The sequence below is a fragment of the Phyllostomus hastatus genome, unplaced genomic scaffold (genome assembly GCF_019186645.2).
Source record: "Phyllostomus hastatus isolate PE091 unplaced genomic scaffold, TTU_PhHast_1.1 phas_contig_1162, whole genome shotgun sequence".
Taxonomy (NCBI): Eukaryota; Metazoa; Chordata; class Mammalia; order Chiroptera; family Phyllostomidae; genus Phyllostomus; species Phyllostomus hastatus.
The window spans coordinates 9,365,218-9,390,980 of record NW_025333537.1 but is presented as its reverse complement, the minus strand read 5'-3'; the positions used below and the strand labels follow the sequence as shown (position 1 = coordinate 9,390,980).

The window sequence follows — 25,763 nt, the reverse complement described above, 5'->3', positions numbered from 1 at the left end:
TGCAAAAAGCCAAAGTCAAGTGCAATCGCGCGGCACACCGACCCCAGACTTGGGGGGGGGAGATGCAGCGAGCGCTTCCAGGGCCCGGGAGCCGGCTGCAGGCAGGGCAGCCGCGGCGCCGGCGCCTCTCGGAGAGGCTGCCTCCCCCCCCCCCTCCCCTCCCACCCCATCCCGGCAACCTCCCCCGGGCGGGCGCCGAGCTCCCCGCCCGGCGCGCTTCGCCCGCGCCCTCCGGGGGTCGGGGGGGGCGCACGGCTCCCGGCCCGGCAGCCGCGGTGGCGGCAGAGCAGAGGCGCCGAGGGGCAGCGGGTGGCAAGAGGCCCGGGGGCGTCGGAGGGACCCCGGGCGGTGGCGCGCAGAGCCCGAGCGGCCGGCGGCGGCCCCGGGGCTGGGGGGAGTCCAGCCCGGATATTGAGTGCAGCCATTGAGAAAAGCCAAACTCTTGTGTGTGTGCGTCTCGAATAGCCCCCAAGATGGCCGCCAATGTGGGATCGATGTTTCAATATTGGAAGCGATTTGATCTACGGCGACTCCAGGTTAGTGCGGGCAGCTCCGGCCGCGCGGCCGTGGGGAGCCCTCGGGCGCGCCCTGGGCGCATTGGGGAGGTCTCCGGGAGGGCGGGCGGGCGCCCCGGGGCTGCGGGCGGCGTTTGCGGGGGCTCGCCTGGGCTCGGCTGCCCGCTGCCCATCGATAGGTATTAGGAATTGATCTCGCCGCTGCTCTTTGTTCGGTTCAATCATCGATTAGCCGCCGCGACCAAGGAGAAGCGCTAGTGAGCCCTCGGCCCGGGGACTGAGCCGGCTGGCGAACGGCCGGGCAAGGCGCGGGGAAGGCAAAGATTGGGGTCTCGGGCAGGGGGCTGCCGGCGGGACCCCCGGCAGCCCCCCTCATACCACACTTTGCGAGCCTCCTAACTTCGCTGCCCAGGGGAGGCCGCGGAGCGCGCCGCGTGCCTGTCTGCGCCCAGCTGGGGCTGAGGTGAGGGTGGGAGGGAGCTGGCGGGCAGGGAGGAGTCGGAGAGAGGAGGAGGCAGCCGGGGTTGGCGAAGAGGCGGCTCCGCGCCCCGCCGGCCGTCGGCACCTCCGCCGCCGCCCTCCTGTCTGCGCAGCCCGGACGCCCTGTCACCCGCGGGCCGCTGCTGCCTCCCCAGCCATCGTCGCCGGACTGGCAGCCTGCGCCGGCAGACCTCTCCTCGGGCCGAGTTCTCGGGGTTCGTCTTTGCTTCTTGCCTTTACCCTCCTTTGCCAAGTCTAGATGGGGACGGGCGACGGAGATGGGCCCGGGCCGCGCGCAAGTTTGCGCTTCTGCCTCGGGGGCTGTGGAGAGCCCGGAGCGCGCTGCAGAGCAGGTGACTCCGGCTCTCGCGCCCTTGGGAACTTTTATATAGGAGATTCCCTCGCTGTCTTCTCCCTCCTGTTTTTCCTCCCCGCCGCTGCTTTTCTTCTCTTTCCAACCGCTGTTTTTCTTCTCCCTTTCTCCTTTTCCCCTCACCTTCTTTAGCGTGCTCCTGCCCAAACCCCAGCAGTTATCCCCCCTCCACCTGTCTTGGGGAGTCTCCCCCAGATTTGGGGGTGTTTTCTGCTGACCTCCTAGTAGGCAGGATTGGGGTGGGATCTCAGAGACCCCTGCTGGAAGCACAGCTCCAGCCTCTGCTCTTTCCCGGGTACCCCAGGACTCTCAGGATAAGCCCCCCAAACCCTGGAGTCTCGCAAAGCCTGAGCAGACACAGTGGGAACAAGGGGCAGGGAAATGGTACTGATAACCGGGAATTACAGCATCCTGTCTTGGCCTTGACATTTTCGGAAAAAGCCAGAGCATCACTCTGGAGATAAAAAGGAACCCACTTAAAAAAAAAAATCCGCTGGCAAATCTCGTTAAGTTTCTTCTGATAAGTGGTTTCAGTACTCCCCTCCTCCTGGCCTCTTTCCAGCCCCCCTCACTCCCCTCAGGCCCCCCTTCCCTAAAGCCATTGAGCTGGAGAGAAAATCGGGGCACTCAGGCATGCAGTTAATAACAGCGGACGCCTTGCAATTCCAGGTCCTCACTCAAGTTGGGGCTCAGTTGGATGGCCAACTGAGGCAGGCAGGGCGGTGAGCTGTGCTTGCTGCCTTAAAGGATGTAAAGTGGCTTCTCTGGGAGAGTGGGGTGTGGGGGGGAGAGAGAAAGAGAGAAGGGGAGAGAGAGAGTTGGGCAGCCACATTGAGCTTGGCACGAAGGCCAATGGTAATCGTATTCCCTGCTAATGTTTGTAAATGAGACCCGGGCATGGCTGGGGGACAGCGTCTTTATTTATGATTGATGTTCTGTAACATAAGGAATGACAAGAACGTGGCAGACAAGAGGAGAGGAACCAGAAGGGCTGGCGAAAGCCCTTTGCGGGGTCCTATTGTTATTCTGGGCTGGAGAAAATTTCTGCAGCGAGATTTACAGCGCTGGTATTTGCTCCCGGTTGGCTGGAATGTCAGTTAACACGATTTTCATTAGATAACTTGTTTTCAATCTGGGGAGCTCAGCCTGCAACGGGGAGGGCTGGGTGGGATGGGTGGGCTGGGTGGGCTAGGGCCGGGTGCTGAGGGGTGGAAGCAGCCCCCAGGGGCTGATTTCTGAGCTGTGGTGGGGGGAGGGTTTAAACCTCACTCTCTTCCTTCTCTGGTTCCGGGGTCTTTTGTGGGGCTGTTGAGGTCACCCAAATCTTGATTCTAGTTGGACTGCCATTGATTTGGGACCCTTTGTTAGGGTTTTAGAAGATGCTGAGGGGGAGAAGCAGATTCGAACTGGAAAGGATGAAGGTGGCAGGATCTTGTTCAGGTGATGGGGAGCTGGGGCTAAGACCTGTCTTCTCCCAGGGTGCAAACATGGGGGGGGGGCATTCATTAAGACAATAGCTGGTGTGTCTAGCACAAAAGGAGAAGGCTCTAGGGAAAGGGGGTAAGCTCATTTACATGGATATTAAGTGGGGAGGGGCTCCTATGGGAGTTTGAATGGCTGTACACTTCTAGAGAGCAGAGAAATAATTGTGGCAGCCGTGACTGTGTGCAGACATTTAGGCCTTCACATCTGCCATGGTCCCCACCCACCCTCATCGTGAAATGTTCAGTTGTTCCCCCGCCCAACAGACCTGCACCTTCCCCCCATATTCTCACTGATGGCATTTTTGTTGGAAACGGATTATGAGCCTAAGCACTTTCTCCCAGGATCATCTCTTGTGCATAATGCTAATGACTCCTACGCCACACTTTTATTTTCATTTTTTCCTCTCCTCATTTTCCTCTTATAGGGGAGATAACCAGAAAAGAATACTTCTACTGGCTCATTCTGAGATCCAGGTAGGAGAGACAGGCCCCCACCCCAGGTCCTGCATGGGCCGAAAGCTTTGGGCCCACTCGTCACGCGGCCCAGCTGCCTGTGAGTGTGAGGAGGTGCTCGGCGTCAGTTCTTGGTCGTTCAGGTTGAGTGGCTTCACGCAGCCTGGTTGCTGAGTGTTAAAGTGGCGGAGGCAGCAGAGGCAGCCAAGGCAGCCAATGTCCCCAGGCCAGACCATGCTGCTGATGGCATCCTGATCTTGGCAAGAAAGGTGACCTTGTGCTAGCCCAGCGTACAGTCCTCTGGAAGTATATATTTTTCAAACATGGAAGCAGTCCAGTTATTATTCCTTCTAGCATGATCTCTGAACACAATAGGGCTATTTTCCTAGGATGGAAGTGAGTCAGCAGACTTAATGACTTGTGGGCTGATGGCGAAGACCCCCTGACACATGGCACCCTCTTCCAGGACCCCTGCAACTGCTTCCCCTCTTCCTTTTCTTCCTTTTGCTCTGCTGCTAACAGTCCAGGAAATGAGAAGAAATAAAATTCCATCCCAAAGATAATGCTGGACATATTTCATTTGGTTATAAGATTGCTTTATGGTGAACATTACTAAATGCAGTATTTTTTATGACTTTTCTGTGTATAATCATCGTAACTGGATTCATACATTTATGACTTTTTTTCTGCTTTACTTTGCCACTTTATTTTGATGCTCTGGGTCCAGTCTCTTTTTTCCCTTGAAGAGGGTTAATCAAGCTAACGTGAGTTGCGGATGTCCAATCAAAATGAGGGCGCCTGGTCCCAATGCATGTCTGTTCCTTGGGAGGAAGGAGGTTGGCTGGAGGCATCACATTGTGTGAGTTTTGGAGGAAGAGGCGCAAATCATGCTTGAGGTGTGAGCCTTTAAGGAGGGAGACTGACAGGGCTGGTGAGATAGGCTTGACTTCTGTAAGGAGTTTGGAGAAATTCCTGGGCAGGCTCAGTTTCTTGGCGCACAGGAGATGGGGCTTGATGGAATGTTTTTTCCCTGCTCAAAGTTTAGAAAAGAGCGTGGATGTGATTAAAATATTATAACCTTATGATATTCTGAAGTGCATAAATTTTACATATCAGCCACAGAGAGTTTAGACATCCATTAGAGCCTCTGACAGCTTGACTTATCTAAATGTGCTATCATTTAACAATGTGTCAAAATTCCTCTTTCTGTAGATGACAGCAGTAAATAAGCCATCAGCCCTGTTGGCGGAATCCTAACTTTGGAAACTTCACCGTAAGAGAATCACTGCCAGGGCAGGGAGCGCGAGCGGCCTGGGCTTGGGCTCGGCCTGCTCCAGGCCCACAGGACTGGTTGGCATTAGGTGGGGGCTGTGGGAGGGGGAGGACAGGGAGAGGTGGGAGACGTGGGGGACGTGGGGTGAGGGGAGATTTCTAGTAGCAGCTCTAGGGATAAAACACCAAAGAATCGGCCAGCTTCCTGGACCCTTACAAGTCTAATCAGTGGGTGACCCCATTCCATCTGTTTCTCCACTTCATCAGAACCCATGTCTGGGGTCCTTTTCTATAGAAGGAGCTAGAAACAGGTGTTGAGGATTTATTTAAAGAATCCCTCAGTCTTTTCTGGGTGGCCCAAAATTCTGGTTGCTCAATTCAGCAGAAGTTGCCTCCCTAAGGTGGGCTTTGTCTTTGAGTGCTAGAAGAACAACAAGCAACATCTCATCCTGATCGCCTTTGCTATTGGAGGTCTCGAAGTTTCTTTTATTAATACCCGAATTCACTGTAGAAAATTAAGAAACCACAGGTAGCGTCTCGGTAGGTTGTTTCAGATGAGCACTGTGCTTTTTTGATTAGAGGGGACAGCTTTTCTGATGGCGGTGGTGACTTTTCTCCTCTCTCTTTCCCTTCCTTTCTCCTCTACCTCGTCCTCCTTCCTCTTCCTCTTTCTCTTCCTTTTCTTCCTCCTCCTCCTCTTTCTTCTCTCCTGTCATAACGAGGATTCTGTCTTCGAATTTGACATTCTGTTGTGGTAACCTGGCTTCCAGCACATGGGATTGCAAACGTGAACATCTTGGCCGGTGCTAAATTTGGTCCTGGATCGTCATGGCCATCCAGAAAACCTGGTTTTCTCTGCTGCTTTCTGAAAGTGCTGAGTTTCTGGCAGCTTTTCGGTTATCTAATTCAGAAGCCGAGCCTGGCACAGGCCGAGCACGGGAAAGGGACTGAAGTGGTGACCTGCCTTTGTCCCTGGTGTTGGAACTCAGGTCCATCTTCTGTTTGGTTTTTCTCTCCAGGGGGTGCTCTTCACTTATGACAGGTGTCAGGGAAGGTGGTGGTAATGGGCAGGGGGCAGGGGCTCCACGACCTCTGGTCTGTGAGCCTGTAGCACTCCTGAATGACTCACCCCACATTCCAAGTCTGCTTCTGAGTCCACCACACAGGCCGGCGGTGCCACGTGGCCTGCAGATTGGGTTGAGGTGAAGGTGCTGACGTACTCTGTATGCCAATGTCTTCTAACAACCCTGGACCCTGCGGTGGTGGGCTGCTACTGACCTTTTGAACAAATTTTTGAGACACAAAATCGTGTCTAGGAGGGAGTTATTTGGTTTCTGAGGCTTGATGAACCCTTTACAAAAATGGTTTGTGGTGTTTTATAGGATATGGACAATATATTTCTATCATACTTAGATTAATATCTAAAGTCCTTTTCCCGGATTTCAAGGCTCTACATGATCTGTCCCCCAGGTACCTCTCTGGCTCTATCTCCAGCCTCTCTCCTCTGAGTCACTCTGCTCCAGTCACAATGGCCTTCTTTTTGTCCTGCAAACATATCAAGCACATTCCTCCCTTAGGACCTTTGCACTTGAAGATCTATGTCTTTCTTTCCGGGAATCTTTTCCTCCAGGTCTTCCCATGCTGATTCCTTCATTTCATTCAGTTTCGGCCCAAATATCGAGACCACTCAGCATCACTAAGGACAGTGTTTCACCTGAGCATTTTGACCTCATAGCCTTCTCTGGGGGTGGCATTCTAGGAAACCATTAGGCCTACCATCAGGGGTGGCAAACTTTTTCTGTAAAGAGTCATAATAATATACCTCAGGCTTTGCAGGCTCTATGGTCACTTTTGCCAGTACTACATTCTGCCACTGTAGCATGAAAATAGCCATAGACAATAAGAATGAATGGATGTGGCTGTATTACAATAAAACTTTATTTAAAAAACAGAGGGCCAGATTTGACTTGAGGGCTATCTTTTGCTGACTGTGGCCTGTTGGTCTATGTGGTAGCTGTCATATAGGCTGGGGCTTGGCTGAAGTTTTTCACTTTTCAGTTAAGAGTATGAAGGTGGATCAAACTTAGTTCCAGAAACTTGTTGTTTACTCTTTCCCTCAAGAGGGATAGGATATATCAGGAACCTGGACAGTGAGGGGCCCCTTCCTGGCTTCCAATCCTATTAGCTGTGTGACTTTGGATAGGTCACTTAACCTCTCTGAGCCTTGCTTTCCTGGTCTATAAATGGGACTAATAGTAGTCTTCATCTTTTACGTTATTCTTAAAGATTAAAGGACCTTGAACCTCACACATGTGTTTAGTACAGTGCCAGGCACACAATTACTGTTCTGTAAGTTCTTTTCTTCTTATTACTGTGGTTGGTATTTTTGGAGAGGAGAGAGGGGTGAGAAAACCAAATGAACAGCAGCTCCTGGAGCTCGTTGGCCTTCCAGTCTGTTTCAGAGCTTTCTGGGCAAGCTTTCCCTTTTACTCCATTGGGTCTTACTATATTAGTATATTACTAATATTGTATGTGATGTCTTATATTTTGGGAGCTTTGACCACAGAGGTTGCAGACTGGGAGCTATGTCTGGCCTATGGATGTGTCTGTCTAGGTTAGTAAAATATTTTAAAATGCTATATATAAGTTGTCAGCATTTAAAACACAAGAAATGTTATGTATGACATCCCAATGGCCAGTGTCCTTAACAAATCAAGAGCTCTGACCACACTGCGTGGGGAGTGGAGACCCGGGAAGGACGTGCCAGGCAGAGGGAACAGCCAGTGCAAAGGCCCTGGGTTGAAGGTCCGCAGTGGGTTAGGTCATCTGTAGGGGGTCATGAGGCAGGTCATGGGGAAGGTAGCTGGGGGAAGGTAGCTGTGGAGGCCACTGGCTGCCTTTCCCCAAGTGCCCAGTGCCAGAAGAGGCTGGATTTTCAGGGGAAAAAAAGGTCCTTGACCAACTCCATGAAGATACATGGCTAGTGGGCACAGAGCCCACCATCTCTGCAGTGACTAAGTCACTCCCAAAGTGGGCTTGTGGGTGTGCCCCTCTTCCTTCCCAGCCTCTTCGCTGCGCCCTCCACCTCCAGCCTCTGCCATCCTTTAGTTCAGCCAAATGAAACAGCAATTTCAGGATACGCATTTGTCATTAAACAGAAAGAAAAAAATCAATCCTTCGGCCTCTTTGGCTTGAGCTGGTCGTCTGCCCGCGACGCTGGGAGCCGAGCAGTGCTTAAGACTCTCCGAGCCGCCGTTGCTCCAAGTGGACAGGGTAAATGGCTCCCCGGGAACCATTACGGTCGATTGACTTGTCCAGACAGCTGTTTGGAGCGTGGGTGCTGCAGACAGGGAGACCACAGGGGTCACCAGGGTGGCCGTTCGGGGGCAGCTTCTCCTGAGTAGGGTGGTCACTCAGAGGCCACTCTGCTGGGGGCACCTATTTGGGGTGCCTCTCCTCCTTTATGTGTGTTGGTGAAGCCATGTATCTGAGGGGGTGTGCGTGGACTGCAGAATCAAGGCCTGCACTCTTCCACTCCTGAAGACATTTAGTGTGGTCTGGGTTCAAGTCCCAGCTCTGTCACATAACAGCTGTGTGACTTTGGGTAAGTTGCTGAACCTTTCTGAGCCTCAGTTTTCTCATACGTGCAAGGGGATAATAGTACAATCACCTCTTTAAGGTTTGTTGTGAGAATTAAATGAGTTAATGCGCGTGAAATACTGAGGTCTGTGTCAGCATGTAGAAACGCTAAATAATGTTAATATTAATAATTGCTGTTGTCCTTCATTCTGGAAATGTCTATTCACCACTCACAGTATAATTAATATTTACAGCTAGTAATTTTTTATTGTTTTAAAGATAATACTTATAACTAGCAGTTGTATAAATAATAGTGATAGTAATAAATAGCATAAATATTGTAACTAATAGCCGTATACTGGAGACATGGTGAATGAAGGAGGCAAAGTGCCCCTTTTCACTGAGCCCACAGATGGTGGGGAAGTGGATGCACAGGATGGACAGCTGTGCAGTCACATGCTGGGATTAGATTCTGAGATACTTCCTGGAAAAAGTGACCCTTCAGCCAACATCTCAAGGGTAAAGTCAGGGAAAAGCATCCCAGCAGAGGGAATAGCATGTGATAAGACCCTGAGGTGGGTGGAAGAATAGTGCATGCAAGGAGCTGGTGGAAGGCAGATTCTGAGTGGGCTGTTGGACCCACCTCCATCTTTACTCTTGCCATCTGTCAATTTGGAGTAAGAATGGAGCATAAAGTAATGTTATGTAGCTGTCACATGTATAGCTTGGAGTGAATGCTCTCTCAGTGGGCACTTTTTTAAAAAATATTTATTTATTTTTTGAGAGAGGAAAAGGGAAGAAGAGAGGGAGAGGGAGAGAACCACACACATCAGTGTGTGGTTGCCTCTCACATGCCCCTTACTGGGGGCCTGGCCTGCAATCCAGGCATGTGCCCTGACTGGGAATTGAACTAGTGACCCTTTGGTTCATAGGCTGGCACTCAATCTACTGAGCCACATCAGCCAGGGCTCAGTGGGCACTTTGCAAATTGTCAACCACCATAAAAGCCTTAGGTATCAATTTTATTTTATAACAAGATACTGAGCCCAATTCTTAACCTGTTGCAAAGTGCCTTTTGTTTATTTTCTCTTTCTGTTGCATAATCATGCACAGGGCAGCTGGGGTTCAAATCCAAGTTCTGCTCCTTCCTGACTGCACATGTTCTTGAGCAAGTTATTTCTCCTTTCTGAGACTTGGTTTTCTTGTCTGTAAGGTGGGTATAGTAATGGCACTTCCTATTGGTGGTGCCATTAGAATGGTGGCTATGAGAATGTGCCTTGCAGATCTCTGACTATAGGGAGTGTGATTGGCCAGTGGCCCCAGAGTCTGCTCTCAGAGATCCAGTCCTGGCAAGGGATTGAGTGTAGGTCTAAAGAGAACTTATTCCTGGGCTACACAGGACTACTCGGATGCTTCTGGACTCCTCAGCAATGTAGGACGCTCCTACCAACCATCCTTCCTCCCTCCCTCCCTCTCCTCCCCTTCCCTCCCTCACTCTGGTTCTCTTCCGTGGGCATAGGCATTGACGGGCTTTGTCTCTCTGCTTTTTAATCCTGGTTTTGTGTCCGCTTTTCAGAGCACAGGAAAGATGATTTGAGTCTCAGACACCTATCTAAGGCATCTAGTGCATAGGAAGCGCTCTGTTTAGGTACCTGCTGTGTTACCGGGAGCCTGGGGAGCTGTCACTCTCAGCATTGCCTCTTCCTAGCTGCCCGTTCTTACTTGGCCCATAGGCTGCGCATGATGAGGTCCCTCCTTCCCTTTGTCAGCCCCCCATTATCTCTTGCTCTCATCTCCTGCCACTCTCCCCCCCTTTATTCCAGCCACTCTGTCCTCCTCACTGTTCCTTGAATACGCTAGTGCATTAAAATATTAGGGCCTTTGTACTCACTGTTCCCTCTGCCTGGGAAACTCTTTCTCAGACATTCTGTAGCTTTCTCTGTCTCTCATCAGTGCTCTGTTTAAATGTCACCTCTTCAGAGAGGCCCTCCCTAATCTCCTTCCAGCATAGCCTGCCCCAGCTCCTCACCTGCTTCATCTGATGTGAGAATGCATATTTATTTGTTCATTTGTTTACTCTCCTCCTCCCTCCCTCCCTAGGGAAGGCAAGGACATAATAAGTTTCCAATAAATGTTTGGGTGATGGAGTTGATGAGTCCCATAGGAAGGGGAAGTGGGGCAGCTGCCTTTACTTCACCTTGGGGGGTGGCCCTGGGGGACCCAGCTCCTCCCAGACCCCCAGCTGCTTCACTCCTCACTGGTTCTTGAAAATCGCTCACTCCACACCTGGGAATTGGGTCCCAGCCTCAAGCTCGTGTCGGATGAGGGTTTATCTTTAGCTCTGCTAGTCTCTCTTTAGAAACTGGTGACCCCAATTCCAGCCTGGGAGGTGGCTCCCCTCCTAATTAATAAATCCATTAATTAATTGCCGGCAGGCTGTGGGCCATTAGCAATGGTGGCCTCAGTTACAGCTCAAAGCAGGTCCCTGCAGCGTGTGAGTTGGCTGATGTGGAGGGCACAGACAGCCAGTTAAGGTTTCTGAACCCAGATGACATTCTTCTGATGTGGGCTTCGTGTGCCCACTTGATCAGCCCTGCAGGCCTTTAAAAAGGACAGAAGGTCTCTGGACAGTGACCCCAGAGTTAAGGGGTTGTCCTCCTCAGCGTATCCTGGGAACCCTAGTACACAGCAGGGCAGGACAGCAGGACGAAGTGTCCCCTTTCCTCGGTGGCTGAGACACCCTTTCTAGGTCTCCGTGTTTCTGTCCCAGATGAGTTTCCCTGGGCTGTTGAGACAGGGCATTTATCTGTTCACTTAATGAACATTATTCCGCACCTGCTATGCGTCAGGCATTGTGTGAGGTGGTGGGGGTGCAGCAGTGGACAAAACAGACTGAGTCCCTGCCCTTAGAAAGCTTCTACTTTATAATCATGTTGAGGTAGAAGGACTTTTCCTTAAGGGTGTGAGAAGTAAAGAGTGACAATTCAGTGTATATGCTTAGCCTACGGCTGGGCATGCTGTAAGCCTTCCCTAAATGGTGACTGTTATTATCAACAACAATATTATATCTTCATATCTTAATAAGAATCATCATTGAAGTGTGGGGCTGTCTCCTCTGTGTTCCCGCTGTTCTGGGAGCAGCACCTGAACTGGTTCAGAGGGCGGAGTTGCAGCAGTCAGGCCTGCCTTTGGACCCCGGTGTTGCTGCTTCCTCACAGGGAGGCCTTGGTCAACTCACTAGACTTATCTAAGCCTCAGTTTTCTCACCTGTAAAATGGGAATTAAATATATGCATCCTCTACCTCATAGGGAGACTGTGAGGGTTTGATGAGAGGAAGCCCTTGGCACAGCGCCTGGAACATGGGGCCATTCCGAGGAAACAAGAGGGCTATTATTACTTTTATTATAATTGCCATCATCAACATTGTTGTTTGTCAGTCACCTTCTGGATTTCACCTGTCATCTCAGAGGTGCCCGAAGCTGAGTGGACCCTGGAGGTTTGATTTGTTTGCAGCGCTGGATGCTTAAGTATCGGATGAGAGAAGCTGGTGTGAACTTCCACCAGCGCAGGGGCCTCCACTGTGCCCCACAAGCACAGGAGTCTAAACACCAGCCTTCCGTGGCAAGTGCCAGGGTCCCCCAGCCTAGAGCACCCAGAGCAGCGGCCAAGTGGACAGCTCCTCCCAGAGAAGCATTGAGCAGGGGTTACGTCTCCCCCGATGCCACTTGGCTGGCCTCAGCAAGGCCAGGCCTGGGTCTGCAGGCTTTGGAAGGTGAGAAGGAAGCTCTCTGCACAAGGAGGCCTGGTGAATAGCTGCTGAACCTTTAATGCATGGCAGACAGTGTTCTTGAGATAAGAGCCCTTATCACACATCATGTTTAATTTTCACAACAGCCCTCGGCATGGGAAACCACTACCTTCCCATTTTATTGCTGAGCAGACCGAGGCATAGAAGATCAAGGCCAAGGCCACATTGTCAGCAAGCTGCAGAGCTTGGACTCAAACCTAGGACCAGTCCGTTGGCTACCCATGTCCCTGCCTCTCCTCAGGGGCTTCCCCATAGGTAGTCACTGTGCTTGTATTTTTCTCTTTAAGATGTTTAAATAATCTCTTAAAACACTTTGCCACTGTCAACTAATGGGAATGAATCCAGACCCAGAAGCCTGAGAGGCCTGGGGTGGGGTGGTTAATTAATAACACAAGAAGGATTCCCGTCTCCTGGTCTGGAAAATGCGTGCCGTCCGACCGACCATCCATCCAGCCCAGCCCGCCCTCCCGAGTCCGGAGCCACGTGGTGCGCCCTGTCGTCGGGCCTTCGTTCCGCAAGATGGAATTCTCAGCCCGGGCTGATAATAAGCAGGTATTGATTGCAGCCTTGGTCATTATCAAGATTTATTTAGTCAATATGGCCTCTTCGGTCAATAAATCGTGTCGTTGATAAAGAAGGAAGGGGATAGACTTGTAGAGTTTATTAAAAAAGTTTTTTAGATTTTTTTAAGCAGCTGAGTCCAGCCCGCCTTTCCCTGTCTTTGTCAGCTCCGCTCCATTTCATATTTGGCTGCATAAGCTCTTTCCTTTCATGGAAGAGCTTTCCCTTATTGCTCTGGTTTCTGGAAGCAAAGACTCAGAGCCAGGGTTGGGTCTGGAATGGCTCCTGGGACTCAGTTGTCCCCTTACTCTTTGTCCTCAGTCCCTGGCATGTCCAACCCAGTCTGGCCAGTCTTTGCTCTGAACCTGATATGTATTCAGCAAATCACAAATATTTACTGAGCACGTGCCATGGGCCCAGCACAGCACCCGGTGCTGGGGACAGAGGAAGCTGAGATGCAGGGTGTGTGAAGTGGGTAGGACATGGGTTCCCTTTCCTAAGAAGGCAGAGCAGAGGAGCCCCTCACCCCATCTCCTCCTCCCCCACACAGCCACTTTTCTCGACCCGTCTGACTCACACTCCATCTCCTCTTCTCTACCTCCTGCCCGTTCGCCAGCCAACCTCTCCCCCACTCCCAAGGAGCTTCTCCAGGCGGCTCCCTCAGCCCCTGGTGCTACTACACTCTTTATTTCCCGCCTACCTGTGGCCACCATTTCTTCTCTCTCCGAGGCCACGCTCCTCTGCTGGCCTCGAAACATGTTAGTCCCTCTAAAGTTCATGTCTGCTCTCTCCCCGTCACCCTGTGTGGCCTCATCTGTCTTCTTAACCCCACTACCCTCCGTCTCTCCACTCTCTCCCTCAGGGCTCCAGTCCTGTCTGCTCAATAGCCTTCCCGACACTTCCTGAATGTGTGTCTCAAAGATGTGTCCTACTCACGACGTTCAAAACCTAACTCGTCTCATACCTGGTCTTGAGTCAGGTCTGCAGGACAGAAACCTGGGAGCTGCTCTGACCACCTCCCTCTCCCCATGCCAGTGGGGGTTTTACCTCCCGGACGCCTCGCACGTCCCCTTCCGCACCTCCGCCCCCACCCCTGGCTCTCGGGCCCACGTCCCCGTCAGTTCTCCCCGGGCTCTGGCCTGTCAGTGTGTGTCCCGGTGCCGTACTCCCCTGCACTCTGGCCCCCCTCACTCTTTCTGACGCATGGCAGCCGGTGAGATCCTTTAAAACCCGGTAAGAGCCATTTCCAGTGGCTCTCCATAGCCTTTGGGCAGAGGCCCCCGTGTGACCTTCAGGCGCAGCAGGCCGGCTCAGGCCTCCGTTCCTGGTCTGCAGTGTTGCCGGTCTCCTGTTTTCTTGCTGAGCTGCTGGCTGGTGGTTCGCTTCACTCCGGAAAGGAAGATGCTGACCCCTGTGTCACTATTGAGTTAACTGTTTCTCCCCTCATTTCTGTCCGTTTTGATTCATATGTTTTGGTGCTGTTATTAGGTGCATATATGTTTTTAACTCTTATATTTTCCTAATGGATTGACCCTTTTATCGTTATAAAGTGTTCCTCTTTATTTTTAGTGACTGTTTTTTTTTGTAAAGTCGGTTTTGTCTGATAGCTGTACAGCCACTCCCACTTTCTCATGGTTGCTGTTTGCATGATTTATCTTTTCCGTCCTTTTGTTTTCAGTTTGTGTCTTTCAACTTAAAGTTTGTCTCCTATAAACAGTGTATAATTGGATCTTGGTTTTATTTTTTAATCTAGTCCGGAAATCTCTGCCTTTCGATTGGATTGTTTAGCCCGTTCATGTTTAATATCATTGATATAGTTGGATGTACATTTGCCACTTTGCTTTCTGTATATCTCATGTCTTTTTGTTCTTCAGTTCCTCCTTCAATGCTTTCTCCTGCATTCAGTGATTATTTTCTAATGTAACCCTTTAATTTTATTAATGATTTTTTAACTATATTTTTGAGGGTTTTTTTTAGTAGTTGCTTTAGGATTTACCGTATACATCTTAACTTAGCAGAATTGGCTTCAGATTTATATTAGCTTAATTCTTAACCTTGACCTTGATCTTGAGCCATGTTCCCTGTGCCCTTCACGTCTCAGACACACGGTTTCCTTCATTTTCCACTGCATCACACTCCTCTGTGCATGACTTATGCCCTCCCGCTTGGGACACTCTTCCCACACGTCCCCATGTGAACTCCTCCTAGACCCTGGGAGTTTGCTCAGTGTCATTGCCTTGGGGCAGCTTTCCTGCTTCCCTCTGAGACAGGAGGCCGCATCTGCATTGCCTCACCGCAGTGGGAATCAGACACGGTCCTGTGGACTATTGATTAATGCCAGCCTCCTTCTGCCAACTCGGGGTTCCGAGAGGCACACAGCACTTGTACACAGAACCTAGCAGCAGAGGGCTGAGCACACCGTGGGCTCACAAAAAGTCTCGGTCAAATGAACAAATAGGGATGGATGTGAATATCACCCGGCTGTGTTTACATATTTATGTTAGCTGCATCTTTGTGTGCACCTATCTTTGAGTATGTTTGTGGGTCTTTGCACATTTATGTGTGCGAGTCCTTGTGTCTGTATCTCAGTGTTCCCGTGTGTTCTTCTCAGTGTCTCTGAATGTGTGCCTGCGTGTCGGCATTCTCGTGTGGGTGTCTGTGAGTGTGTCGTGCTCGCATCAGTGTGTGCCTTTGTGCGTGCACCTTGGCAGCCCCTCCTGACTTCTCCTGGCAGTGCAGTTATTTTTTGATTAGTTTGGTGTAGCACTTAATGATTTCCCCAAAGCTAAACAGGATCCCCCCAAGTATTGATCTCACTGTGGTGGAGGTGACACGGGGTAATGCAGGGCCAGTTAGTGGGTGCTGCTACCTCAGAATTGGCCGCTGCACCTGCCCATCTCTCCCAGCTCCAACTTGATCCCTTAGAGGGAAAACTCAGGTTGGTAGCTTGCTGCAGGGGCAGAATGGGGCTCCTTTCCCTCCTCTCATCTCTGTGTGATGTAGCCAGGGGACTGCTCCTTTGGGTGCCTCAATATCCTTATCGGTGAAATGGGGGTACCAATTATAGTTAGCTCATAATAGGGTCATAGTGCGGGGGAAATGAGATGGGTGGAGGGCCCAGCACGGAGCCTGGAATGCACCAGGCTCTCTATAAAGGTTACCCTGCCGCCTACCTTCATGCTCCCTGTTACCTCTGCCTTGGAAGTGGGAGAGATGATTTCAGGCAATGGCATAGAGGCAAATGGCTAAGGAACTTTCTTCCTTCAGGGGGGCCCTCTCCAAGTGGCTTCTCTTGGGCCGTCCAAGGGATTCGTTCCTGCTCCATTGAGAACAATGAACCCACAGGTACCCAGAGAAGTTCAGGAGCTGCCCATAGATACACAGCTTTTTCCCAGTAGAGTTGGGATTTTGTCCCAGGAGTTTCCGGCATGTGGAAACCTACCAGGGGCCTTCATAGTCTCTGGCCCCAGCTCTGTGCCTTACTCCTCAGCGCCCTATTCCTCCCTGAACCCGTAACTGCTGTACTCCTCACACTTTCCAGCCCTGGCCGTTGCCATTCCCCCTGTCCGGAACACTGTTCCCCTTGCCCTTTCCCGTTCCCAGCCCTCCTTCCCTTACTCTGCGCTGCGTTGGCCACCATCCTGTCTCTCCCACTTGTACATCCCTGGCCTGGGCTGCTTTTCAAGCCACCGGGTGAGTCCTTGGTTCTTTGTTGATCTCCCCAAGGTGGTGAGCCCATCGCCATTGGGTCATCGACAGCTGGGTCATTGAAATTCTGACCAGTTTGTTTTCAGCTGGCGTGGCACTCAGTGGGTGCTGAAGGCTGGGTGCTCCAATCAGAGGTCGCATTAAAAACTCGGATTCCTGGCTTCTGGGCCTGCATTTTATGTGGGACAGCAATGGTTGAGCTGGGTGGTGGAGGCGGGAGTGGAGTGTGGGGCTTTGCATTTTGTACAATCTACACTGAGTGGAGTGGTCCCAGTGATGCTCGAGGTGTGGCCCCCATAGGCCTGTGTTAGCTGGTGCAGAAACTGGCTCCGCTGACTTTGACTAGTGTGAAGATGAGTGTCTTCTCTGGCCTCAGTGTAGCCATTCCATAAAATGGTCAGAATTGACGGGATCATTGAGGAGTGAGAGGGGCTCTGAAGTTTTGGGGATTTTTAAATTTTTGTTTTATTTATTTTTCATTTAATAATACTTACCAAGAGTGGCTGTGTGCCAGGTATAACTCTAAAGTGCTTCCAAAATACCATCATTTAAATGATTTAATTACCATAACTCTATGATGCTGACACTGTTAATATCCCCACTTTGGAGGAGAAAGCTGCAGCACAGAGAGGTCAGTGACTTGCCCAGGGTCACAAAGCAGAGCCAGGTAGTCTGACGTCAGGGTCTGTGTCATAGGCTGTCTTACTTCTTGTCATTTCTGGGAATATGCAAGGCACAGGCAATGTATAGTTGGGAAGGGGCAACTGTGCAGGTTTACCTCGTAATGGTCTTACGTGGTGGGGTTTTGCTCGCAGTGGTCTGTGTGGCTGGCTGGAGTGGGAGCCTGGGCCCCCATTCCCAGAGCAGGCACTGACAAGCACCTGGGGTGTCAGGATTCCAGGAGCCAGAGCTGGAGCTGGTGACTGCTCAGAGACTCTGGGAAGATCCAGGCCTATTCCCTGCCCTTCACTCACTGGCATGGCTGGACCCCCAGACCTGTGGGCCAGCAGCCTCAGAGCCTCTCTGAGCCAGCACCATCCCTTGGAGGGCATCCACCTCAGCCTCTGCGAGCAGGAGGGTTGGTCTCCTGGCCCGTGGCCTACTTTGTGAAATTCATCTCTGGAAAAAAAATGATTCTCCAAGCAGAGCAGAACATCTTGACATTTCATGGTAGGTGAGGCCTTTGAGGCCTTCTGCCTCCTGGGAGCCAGGAGGAGAGACACCGAGGCCCAACTCCTGTGCCCACTGGCTGCCCAGGCTGGGCAGTACAGGGAAGTGGCTTCCCCAGTCTGTCCCTGTGGCCCCATCAGTGCCTGCCCCCTTGCACCCTGCCCGGGATGCCCCTCTAGTGGGTGGGGGCTGGCCTGGCCACCAGCAGGTGATTGGGCTCGGGTCTGAGCACAGTGTGTTTCTCTGGGGTATATCAGTGAGCTGCCCTAATTAAGCACCTTACTAATGAGAATCAAACCATGCCACCAGGAGTCAGATGAGCCTGAACCTCTCTCTGCCATGAACCAGCCGTGAGTCCCGGGCACAGCACTGAGCTGCATGGGGGTCTCAGCCATACATGGGCCTTCCTGTGCTCTCTCCCCTACACGCCAGGCCCCAGGGTGGTGGCTCGCTGTACCCTGCCTGCCGCTGCGCACAGTAGGCGCTTGGAGAACTTAAGGCTGTGGAGAGCAGGCTAAAGAAGCTGATGGTGGCTTTCTTCAGGAGAAGTTCTTGCCACTGGTGGTCAGGTCCATTGACTCGTGTCTCGTGCTGGGCCTCTTTGATGGTCTGTGGGGAGTGGAGGGTGCTTGTGGTAGGAGGTTTCGTACAAGGTGTGACTGTGTGTGTCTGTCGGTATAGCTGTCATTTCTTTCTGTGTAATAAACCACCCCCAAACTAGGGTAAAACAACTGTTTATACTTGCAGATTCTATAAAGCAGGAAATAAGACAGAACCCAACTGGATAAGTTGATCTTCATTTCGTGATATCTGGGACTTCAGCTAGCTGGAAGATTCAAAGTTTGGGGGTAACTCAAGGACTCACACATCTAGTGGTTGATGTTGGCTGTTGCCTGGGACCTCGGCTGCCAGCCAGAATACCGCGTGGTCTGTCTGGGTGGGCTGTCCTGTGCTTCTGCACAGCGTGGTGGCTGGGTGCCAGGAGTGAGTGTCCCAAGAGAGCAAGGTGGAGAGGAAGGTGTTAGAAGAGTCACTTCCTTCTACTGTGCTGGTCAAGGCCTGCCCAGGGTCAAAGGGAGGGGCTCACAGGAGGGACCACTCCTTGGGAGGAATGTCAAGGTCATGTCACCAGGAGAGCACGTGTGATGAGATTGTGGTGGTCACCTTTGGGGAAAAAGTCTGCAGTGAGGGTGGTGGTGGTGATACAGTGCCGAGTGTGACAGGCCGTGAAGGGAGTGAGTGTGACAGGAAGTAGCTGAGTAGAGGAATAGGTGTGACAGGAGATTGTGTGGGGAGAATAGATGTGACAGAAATGGCTGTGTCAGGGGAGTGCGTGTGGCAGGAAGTCCCCAAAGAGGGAGATCTGGGTTCGCTTGAGTCCACAGTGGTGGGAATGGGCTTCGCAGTGACAGTGCCCAGGATGCAGGTGGCACCGTCTTCCCTCACTGTACAAGCTGTCCCCTTGAAGGCCTTGGGGTGGCCGGGCCGATGCCAACCTGGGGACCCAGGCCTGGCCAGCTCCCTCCCTAGCCGGACCCATCTTGCCCCCTGTGCCAAGCTCCACCATCCTCCTCTCTTCCTGGAGGCCCCCAGGCACCCCACTTCCACCAGCAGCTTTCTCTACTTCCAGAAAGAGTGACTCCCACCACTACAAGCTGGAAGCGCTCCAACTACAGTACTTTTCTTCGAATAAAAGCGGCTAATTAACATTATTTTTTAATTATTGCCTTTATCAACAAGGGGTCTGATTTGTACCAGCAGGATAGTTGCTTTCCCTTCAACTACCCAAGTGAATGCTTCAGTTCCTGGTGCTTTTGAAATGAATTTGATGTCATCTGCCCAGAGTCACTTAATGGGAACGCCTGGGTAATGACTGAGCACGCTAACTCCGTTAGCAGCCCTGGAAGCATGTAATTTGGCCCCTCAGGCAACAGCACTCTTGAAATCTCTGGATAGTTTTGAACTCTCTGTTCTTAATTAAATATGCAATTTTTCACGGTAACCAGGTTAATTCTTTTGTGTTGTGTTGTAATACTGTTAGGAATTTTCATAGTTCTTATTAAACATTATTCAGGCATTGTGAATTCCATAATTAAAAAAAATGAAAAGAACAAAGCTTGATTCACTCCTTTCTTTTCCCTGGCTAATTTATCAAATGAATTTTGCAAATTTTTCTTTCTGTCCCCAGACAGTGTGGCAAGTGTTTTAAAGGGGAAGGATTTAATTGCCCTGTAGGGATTGGCTGGTTATGAAGGATTTGGCTGTTTGATTAGTAAACCCAGTTGGGAACGGTCTAATGCTCCATGATCTTAAAAATTGTCTGATTGTACCCTCTCCAAGGAGGCCACTCTTTTCGTTGTGTAGAGCATCGACTTCACACAAGTGTAGTTACTAGGTAGTGAGGAAGGGGAGAGAAAAAGATCTGACTTTATTTTAAATTGAGGATCTTGGGAGATTCCCCCCTCCCCTTGTCCCTGGCTGGGGAGACACAGGTGAGAAGCAGAGAGAAAGACAGAGACAAAGCATCTCTCAAATCTCAGGTGCCAGAGAAGGTGGGCAGCCACCCAGAGGAAGGGGCCCAAGGGAGTGCTTTACTGCATCCTTGCGGGGGATGGCACCAGTGGAGCTGGTGCTCTGCAGAGAGGCAGCTCATGAGCTGAGGAGGCCCCTCTTCGTAGGGCGTCTGGGACAGGAGGGTTACTTTTTCATTTCCAGAATTGGGCCTGGTCTCTGAAAAAATGTGCAGACCCTCACTGAGTGTGGTAAGTGATGGGTGGAGAGGACCATGTTTCCTAAATGTCCTGATAAGACCAGGGCCCCTGTCAAGGGAGGCTGGCAGAGATAGCCAGGCTCTCTTAGCGAGGGGAGTAGGACGGCTGGCTGATTCCTGGACATTTCAGTTTCCATGAACCACATTTATGTCTCCGTTTTCCCCACCTGCAAAGTGGGGCACACTACTGCCAACCTCCTCTTACTGGCCTGGGTCCCCCAGCCTTACCTTTCTGTATCTTAGAGACAGGGAGGTTGGAGGAGAGATGGCAAGGGCCACTCCGTGGAGCCAGGACTTTTTTTAGGCCAATGCCCTTTAGCTGTTGGAGGAAGGAAAGGATGACTTGGAAGGGATGTTATCAAAGAGAAGGTGGGGGTGGGGGTGGGGGTGGGGGCGGGGCTCAGGCCTGGCTGGGGGCAAGCAGAGGGGGCCTTTGTGCCACTCAGCCCTTCTCTTCCCCACTTGCCCCTTACCCAGATTTAGCATCTTCAGCCCTGAGCTCCAGGAAGCTCCCCACCTGTGGTCACCCTCCGCTGGTCTGACAGCTGGAGGCTGGGGGTGGGAGACCTGGCTCACTCCTGTAGGGGTGCCCGAGGGGCAGCACAGCAGTGGGTTTCAACAGGGGGTTCAGGTGTTCAGGAGAAGCCAGAAACTAGGGATTTATGAATATTCAAGATGAAAATGTAGGGAAGAAATAGGAAAGAATTAAGTGCTGGGCACACAATAGGTGCCAGATTGGACCTGTGGCCCCTGGGCCCCCTTGTCTACCCCAGTGCTTAACGGGGCTCTCAACTGGTAAAAAGAATCCTGTCGATAGTGATTATTTATCGAGTGCTTTCCCAGCACCAAGCACTGTGCCGAGCCCCTGACGGGTGTGAACTCGTTTAATCCTTACAGGTTGAGGAGGCAGGTGGAGTTTTATACCCATTTCTCAGATGGCATGACTAAGGGTGGGAGAGGTGACTCCTGGAATGTGGACCCTGGGCCTTGATCCCCACTCACATGGTCTTTTTGGCTGGTCATAGGACTCCATGTATTATAGAAGGCACTCCTGGGGTTCATGGTGGGGAGGTGGCAATGACTCAGGTCACATGGTCATGCCCTTGCTTGATTTTGAGGACCGTGAACTCTGCCTTGAGCGATCTTTATGAAAAAGTGAAACCAGGTCACCATTCCCTTTCCTCCACTTAGAAACCATCAGTAGCTCCTTATTGCTTGCTTATGGCATGAAGTCCACGTGTTTCCCTTCGCTTTACAAGGCCTGTCGTGATCACCTTCTTCCACCCTCATCCGCCTCTACCATCTCGTCTCTTACTAGACCCCTTCACCCCTGACTCCTCTAGCCAGACTTAAACTGTTACCTGGTCCACAGGTTAAACTGTGATGTGGCCCAGACCTTTGTATGTACTGCCCCCCGGCCCGGAACTGTCTTCATTGCTCTCCCTGACAGACTTCTCTCATCCTTCACGTTTCTGACCTGGGAGCCATTCCCCAACCTCCTTGCTGGATCAGGAAGGCTCCCACCACAATTACATCACAGCTCATTGGGATTTCTCGCTTTGTCTTTTTTAAGGCCTACGAGGGCAAGTTTGAATCTGGCTTGTTGACTCTTGTCTCAAGCACAGAGCTTGGCACACATTAGATGCTCAGTCAGTATCTGCTGATGGTGCCACAGTCCCGCTGCTCTGAGGAGGAAGTATGGGAGCAGGGGTCTCCTAAACTTTCTGGGGCTGCTGTGACCAGGTGGAGTCCAGGCTCTGTTGGGTGAGCGGCAGGCCCACAGCCTCCTCAGCTGTACACTTGCTCACGCGTGGAGGAAGGAAGAGAAGCACTTCTTCCCATCCCTGCATCCCAGCACGCAGTGGCACCACAGCTTCCTTTGCTCTGCCCTCTTCTTCCTGTTTGTATTTCTGTTTGAGTTGTTAGGGGACCAAAAGTGGTCAAGGAAAGCATTTCGGGTTGTGATGGGGAGGGAGACAATAGACCACAGAGGATTATCAGAGAATCCTGTAGCTGAAAGAAAAAGAAGGGATTTAAAAATTATGCCTGCAGTGGCTCTCACTTAACCCTCGTTGTATGAACGTGTCGGGTAAGTCCCCGAGTAGTGTTTTCCTGCCTGTGCTGGTGCGTGTTTCTGTTGGCGGCTCTTGTGCTGAAATACAGACGTGTGCACATATATACTGCATGCACATACACACTCTACACTAAACCAAGAGAGGGCACATGGCCATTCTCGTTAAAGGTCCTTGAGCATTTTATTGTGTATAGATATGTGTCTGGTCCTTGTATTGTGAACACAGCACTTTGTAGTAGACAAAACAGGACCGTGGCAAAGGCCTGAAAAGCTGTGGAGCCCAATTCAGCTAAGAGGCAGCTGGTTGACAAAGCAGAGTGGGGCTGGGGCGACGGGGTACATTCATTCAGTCAGTCAATCAGTCATCTGTTCAAGGAGTATTTATCCAGCATCTGCTATGTGCCAGGGCCTAGACCATGTGCTTGGGATGCCCCGGTGATCAACACGGACATGCTCTCTGCCCTCCTGGCCCTGCTGGTCTCTATGATATTTAGAAGTAATATCCCTTAAAAGACCAACATCAATCAAATAGTCACACATATTTGAAATTGCAAACCCTGCTAAGGGCTGCAGAGGAAATGAGCTAGGAGTGATGAGATTGTGTAATAGATTTAAACTGGAAGTCAGGGAAGGACTCCTGAGCTAGTGAAATGATGAGGGGCTGTGGTAGTCCAGAGTGAGGAAGGGAGCAGCACGTGCAAATGTCCTGGGGTGTGAGGAAGTGAAAAACAGCCAGTGTTGCTGGAGCACAGGGCGAGGGGCCTAGAGGTGGGTGTGGCTATGGAGGGTAGACAGGGCTGGCTTAAAGGGGCTCATAAGCCCTCCTGAGATCTTCACCCTGAACACAGGGCAACCATGTTCATGGGCGGGGGGTGGGAGTGGGGGTTGAATGGATGAAAGAGGAGGACAATTGGAGGGATTTGAAGGTCAAGAGCCTGAGGTAGAGAAGGAGCTTGACAAAGAGACTCAGCTGCTCCCACCATTGTCCACTGGCCTGAGACTTCATGCCTAGCCTCATCCAGAAAATTCACCAGTCTACAGGATGGATAAAGCCAAGGCAGGGATAGGAATAAAGCGATTTCCCTGGACAGAAGGGGAGGGGAGTGAAGGAGAACCTTACCATGTTCAAATATATGCTTCTTTTCTGCCATTTATTGTTTACCAAGGGGCTTGTGAAAAGAGAAAGATAAAAAAGGGGGGAACCCCCCACCAAATCTAACATTGCTCTAGGCATACAGCCTGAGAAAGCAAGTATTTTTTCCTCAATATTTGTGCATGTTAGAGCGTGTGAAATGCCATGCAAACACTCGAGGCCTCGCCAGTACTGGGGGCTCTGGGGCCTTTGGAGCTGTCAGGAGGCGGGCACCGTTGCTCCCTATATCCCAATGAGGGCTGGCATTGTGGGGCCAGCCCTCTGCAGAATGGTGGGCTTCTGTTTCTCATCTGTGTCTCGCCTAGGGAGCTAGCGGTTCCCAGGCAGGCTGGTTTCGGGAATAGTGGAATTCCCAAATGCGAGGTTGGGAGGTGCAGGGAGTCCAGGGAATTTGGCGGCTGCCCCGGCATAGTGATATTCTGTGCCTCACACATTCTTATTAGCATCGTAATCACTCCAAAGTACTGGTTCATTATTGCACTCTGAGCTGCAGACTGAGGCAATGGGGTTTAATAGTTCCATATGAGCCATTCTGGGCTGTTGAGTAAATACTGCTTATTCTGAAAAATTGGGTAAATGTGTGTTTATGCTGGCAATGAGCAAGGCACGAGCTAAGTAGGTAGTTAGGGTCTGGGCTGGCACTAGGCGAAGTGGTAGGGAATGGGGGATGCTCACACCCTGAGAAATGTCTGATTCATGCCTGACAGACCTTGGAAATACTCTTCTGGACGTGGAGATTGGGATTAAGAGAGGGACTTTGCCCTGAAATGAGAGCAGAAGGACCCTTATGTTTTCTGTGCATGTGGCAGTGGCTTTGAGGTGGGCAGGAAAGACGAAGGCCCGCTAAGCTTGTATAGACTCGTGATTGGATTAAGAAGTGGAGGGCTGGTTACTGAAGGCTGCAGAGGTAGTGTGGCAGGAGTTAAGAGTACAGGTGAGTGGGTTCCATTCTGGTGTCCCTGTTCTGCCACTTGATAGTTGTGGGATCCCAGGAAAGTTATTTGACCCCTTTGTGGTTTCAGTTTTATCACCTGTAAAACAGAGGTGGTAAAAATACTCTCTTAGAGGGGTGTTGTGTGATTTAAACAAGCAGAGACATAAAGTTCAAGGCTGCTTGGCATTGTGCATAAGAAATGGCCTGCAAAAAGGTTTGCATTTGGATCTACATCAGGGATGCTTTGACTTTGAGAATCTTGTAAAAGCTGTGGATCCTCTGTTTAGAAACAGGATAGAGATAACATCTTTTGTGTATAGTTTCAGGGGTTGTTGGATCCTCTAAATCTAGCCATGAACTCTAAGAGCTCCTGATTTCTATTGTAGAACAAACACCTTGTCGTGGAGTAGAAGTGAGTCATAGGCTCTGGAACTTTCTGTAAGTTGGTTTCAGCCAAGGCCTGGGTTTCACCCTGGTTCTGCTTAGTATTTTCTGTGTAAAGTTAGGCAAGTGGAGACACACATAGGAACCCCAGTTTCATGCCTGATGTGGAGTTCTTCACACGGAAAGGATTTGGACCATGTAGAGCATTCCCAATACCTTGTGCACAGTAGACCTTCAGTAAATATCATCATCATCTTCTTCTTCTTCATCATCATCATTCCCCTTGATTGAAGACCTAAGAGTTGCTAAGTGTAGAGTCTGCCCTCTGTTACGTTAATAGAATATATATAATGATCCCCTTACCTGAAATGCCCGGGCCTGTTGTGGAGTCTCTTGATTCTTGCATGTAGCTGACTGTTTCTCTCTGTTTTGTAATTTTGGGGTGAGAGCTCATCTTTAGTAGGTTGGTATCTCTTGGAATTTTGAGCGGTTGGGTTACTCCTAGGGAAGAAGTTGGCAAACTTTTTCTGTGGAAGGCCAGGTAGTAAACATTCTTGGTTGTGCAGGCTGCAGTCTTTGATGCAGCTACTGCGCCGCTGTGCAACAAAGGCAGCGGTGACGCCTGGACGTTACAGCAAGTGTGGCAGGATTTGACCCGGCGGTCACAGCTCGCTCACCCCTGCTCTGGAGAGGCTTTGCGTTTGTGTTTGCTTCATGTCCAGGGGTGTTACCAGAGGAGAATGGTACTTCTGTGTTAATTTCTTGGCTGGGACCAGTACTTCTGAGTGTGGTTGCTCGACCAATAGTGTCTGGGAACTTGCTAGACAGGCAGATTCTTGGACCCTGTTCCAGATCTTTCGAATCAGGACTCTGGGGGTGGGGCTCAGCAACCTGTGTTTTAACAGGTGATCTGAGGTGCACAAGTCTGAGAACACCCAGGGTAGTATAAAATTGAACTCCGATCCATGTGCGCGCAGGCCCGTGCTGGCAGATTCTCAGGGGAAGCTACTTTCTGGTTTTATAGCCTAGAGGCAAGCTGAGACA

The 25,763-nt window shown here is 51.0% G+C and overlaps 1 protein-coding gene across 2 annotated transcripts in view; it reads left to right on the top strand.

Moving 5' to 3' along the window:
* Positions 1–440: 440 nt before the first annotated feature.
* Positions 441–25,763, top strand: part of CUX2 (cut like homeobox 2) — a 218,648-nt gene continuing 193,325 nt past the window's right edge. For both annotated transcript variants that reach the window (XM_045846220.1, XM_045846211.1), the window contains exon 1: positions 441–536. In XM_045846220.1, coding sequence (XP_045702176.1) covers positions 474–536 — 63 coding nt within the window. In that variant the 5' untranslated portion in view covers positions 441–473. The remainder of the gene's footprint in view (positions 537–25,763) is intronic.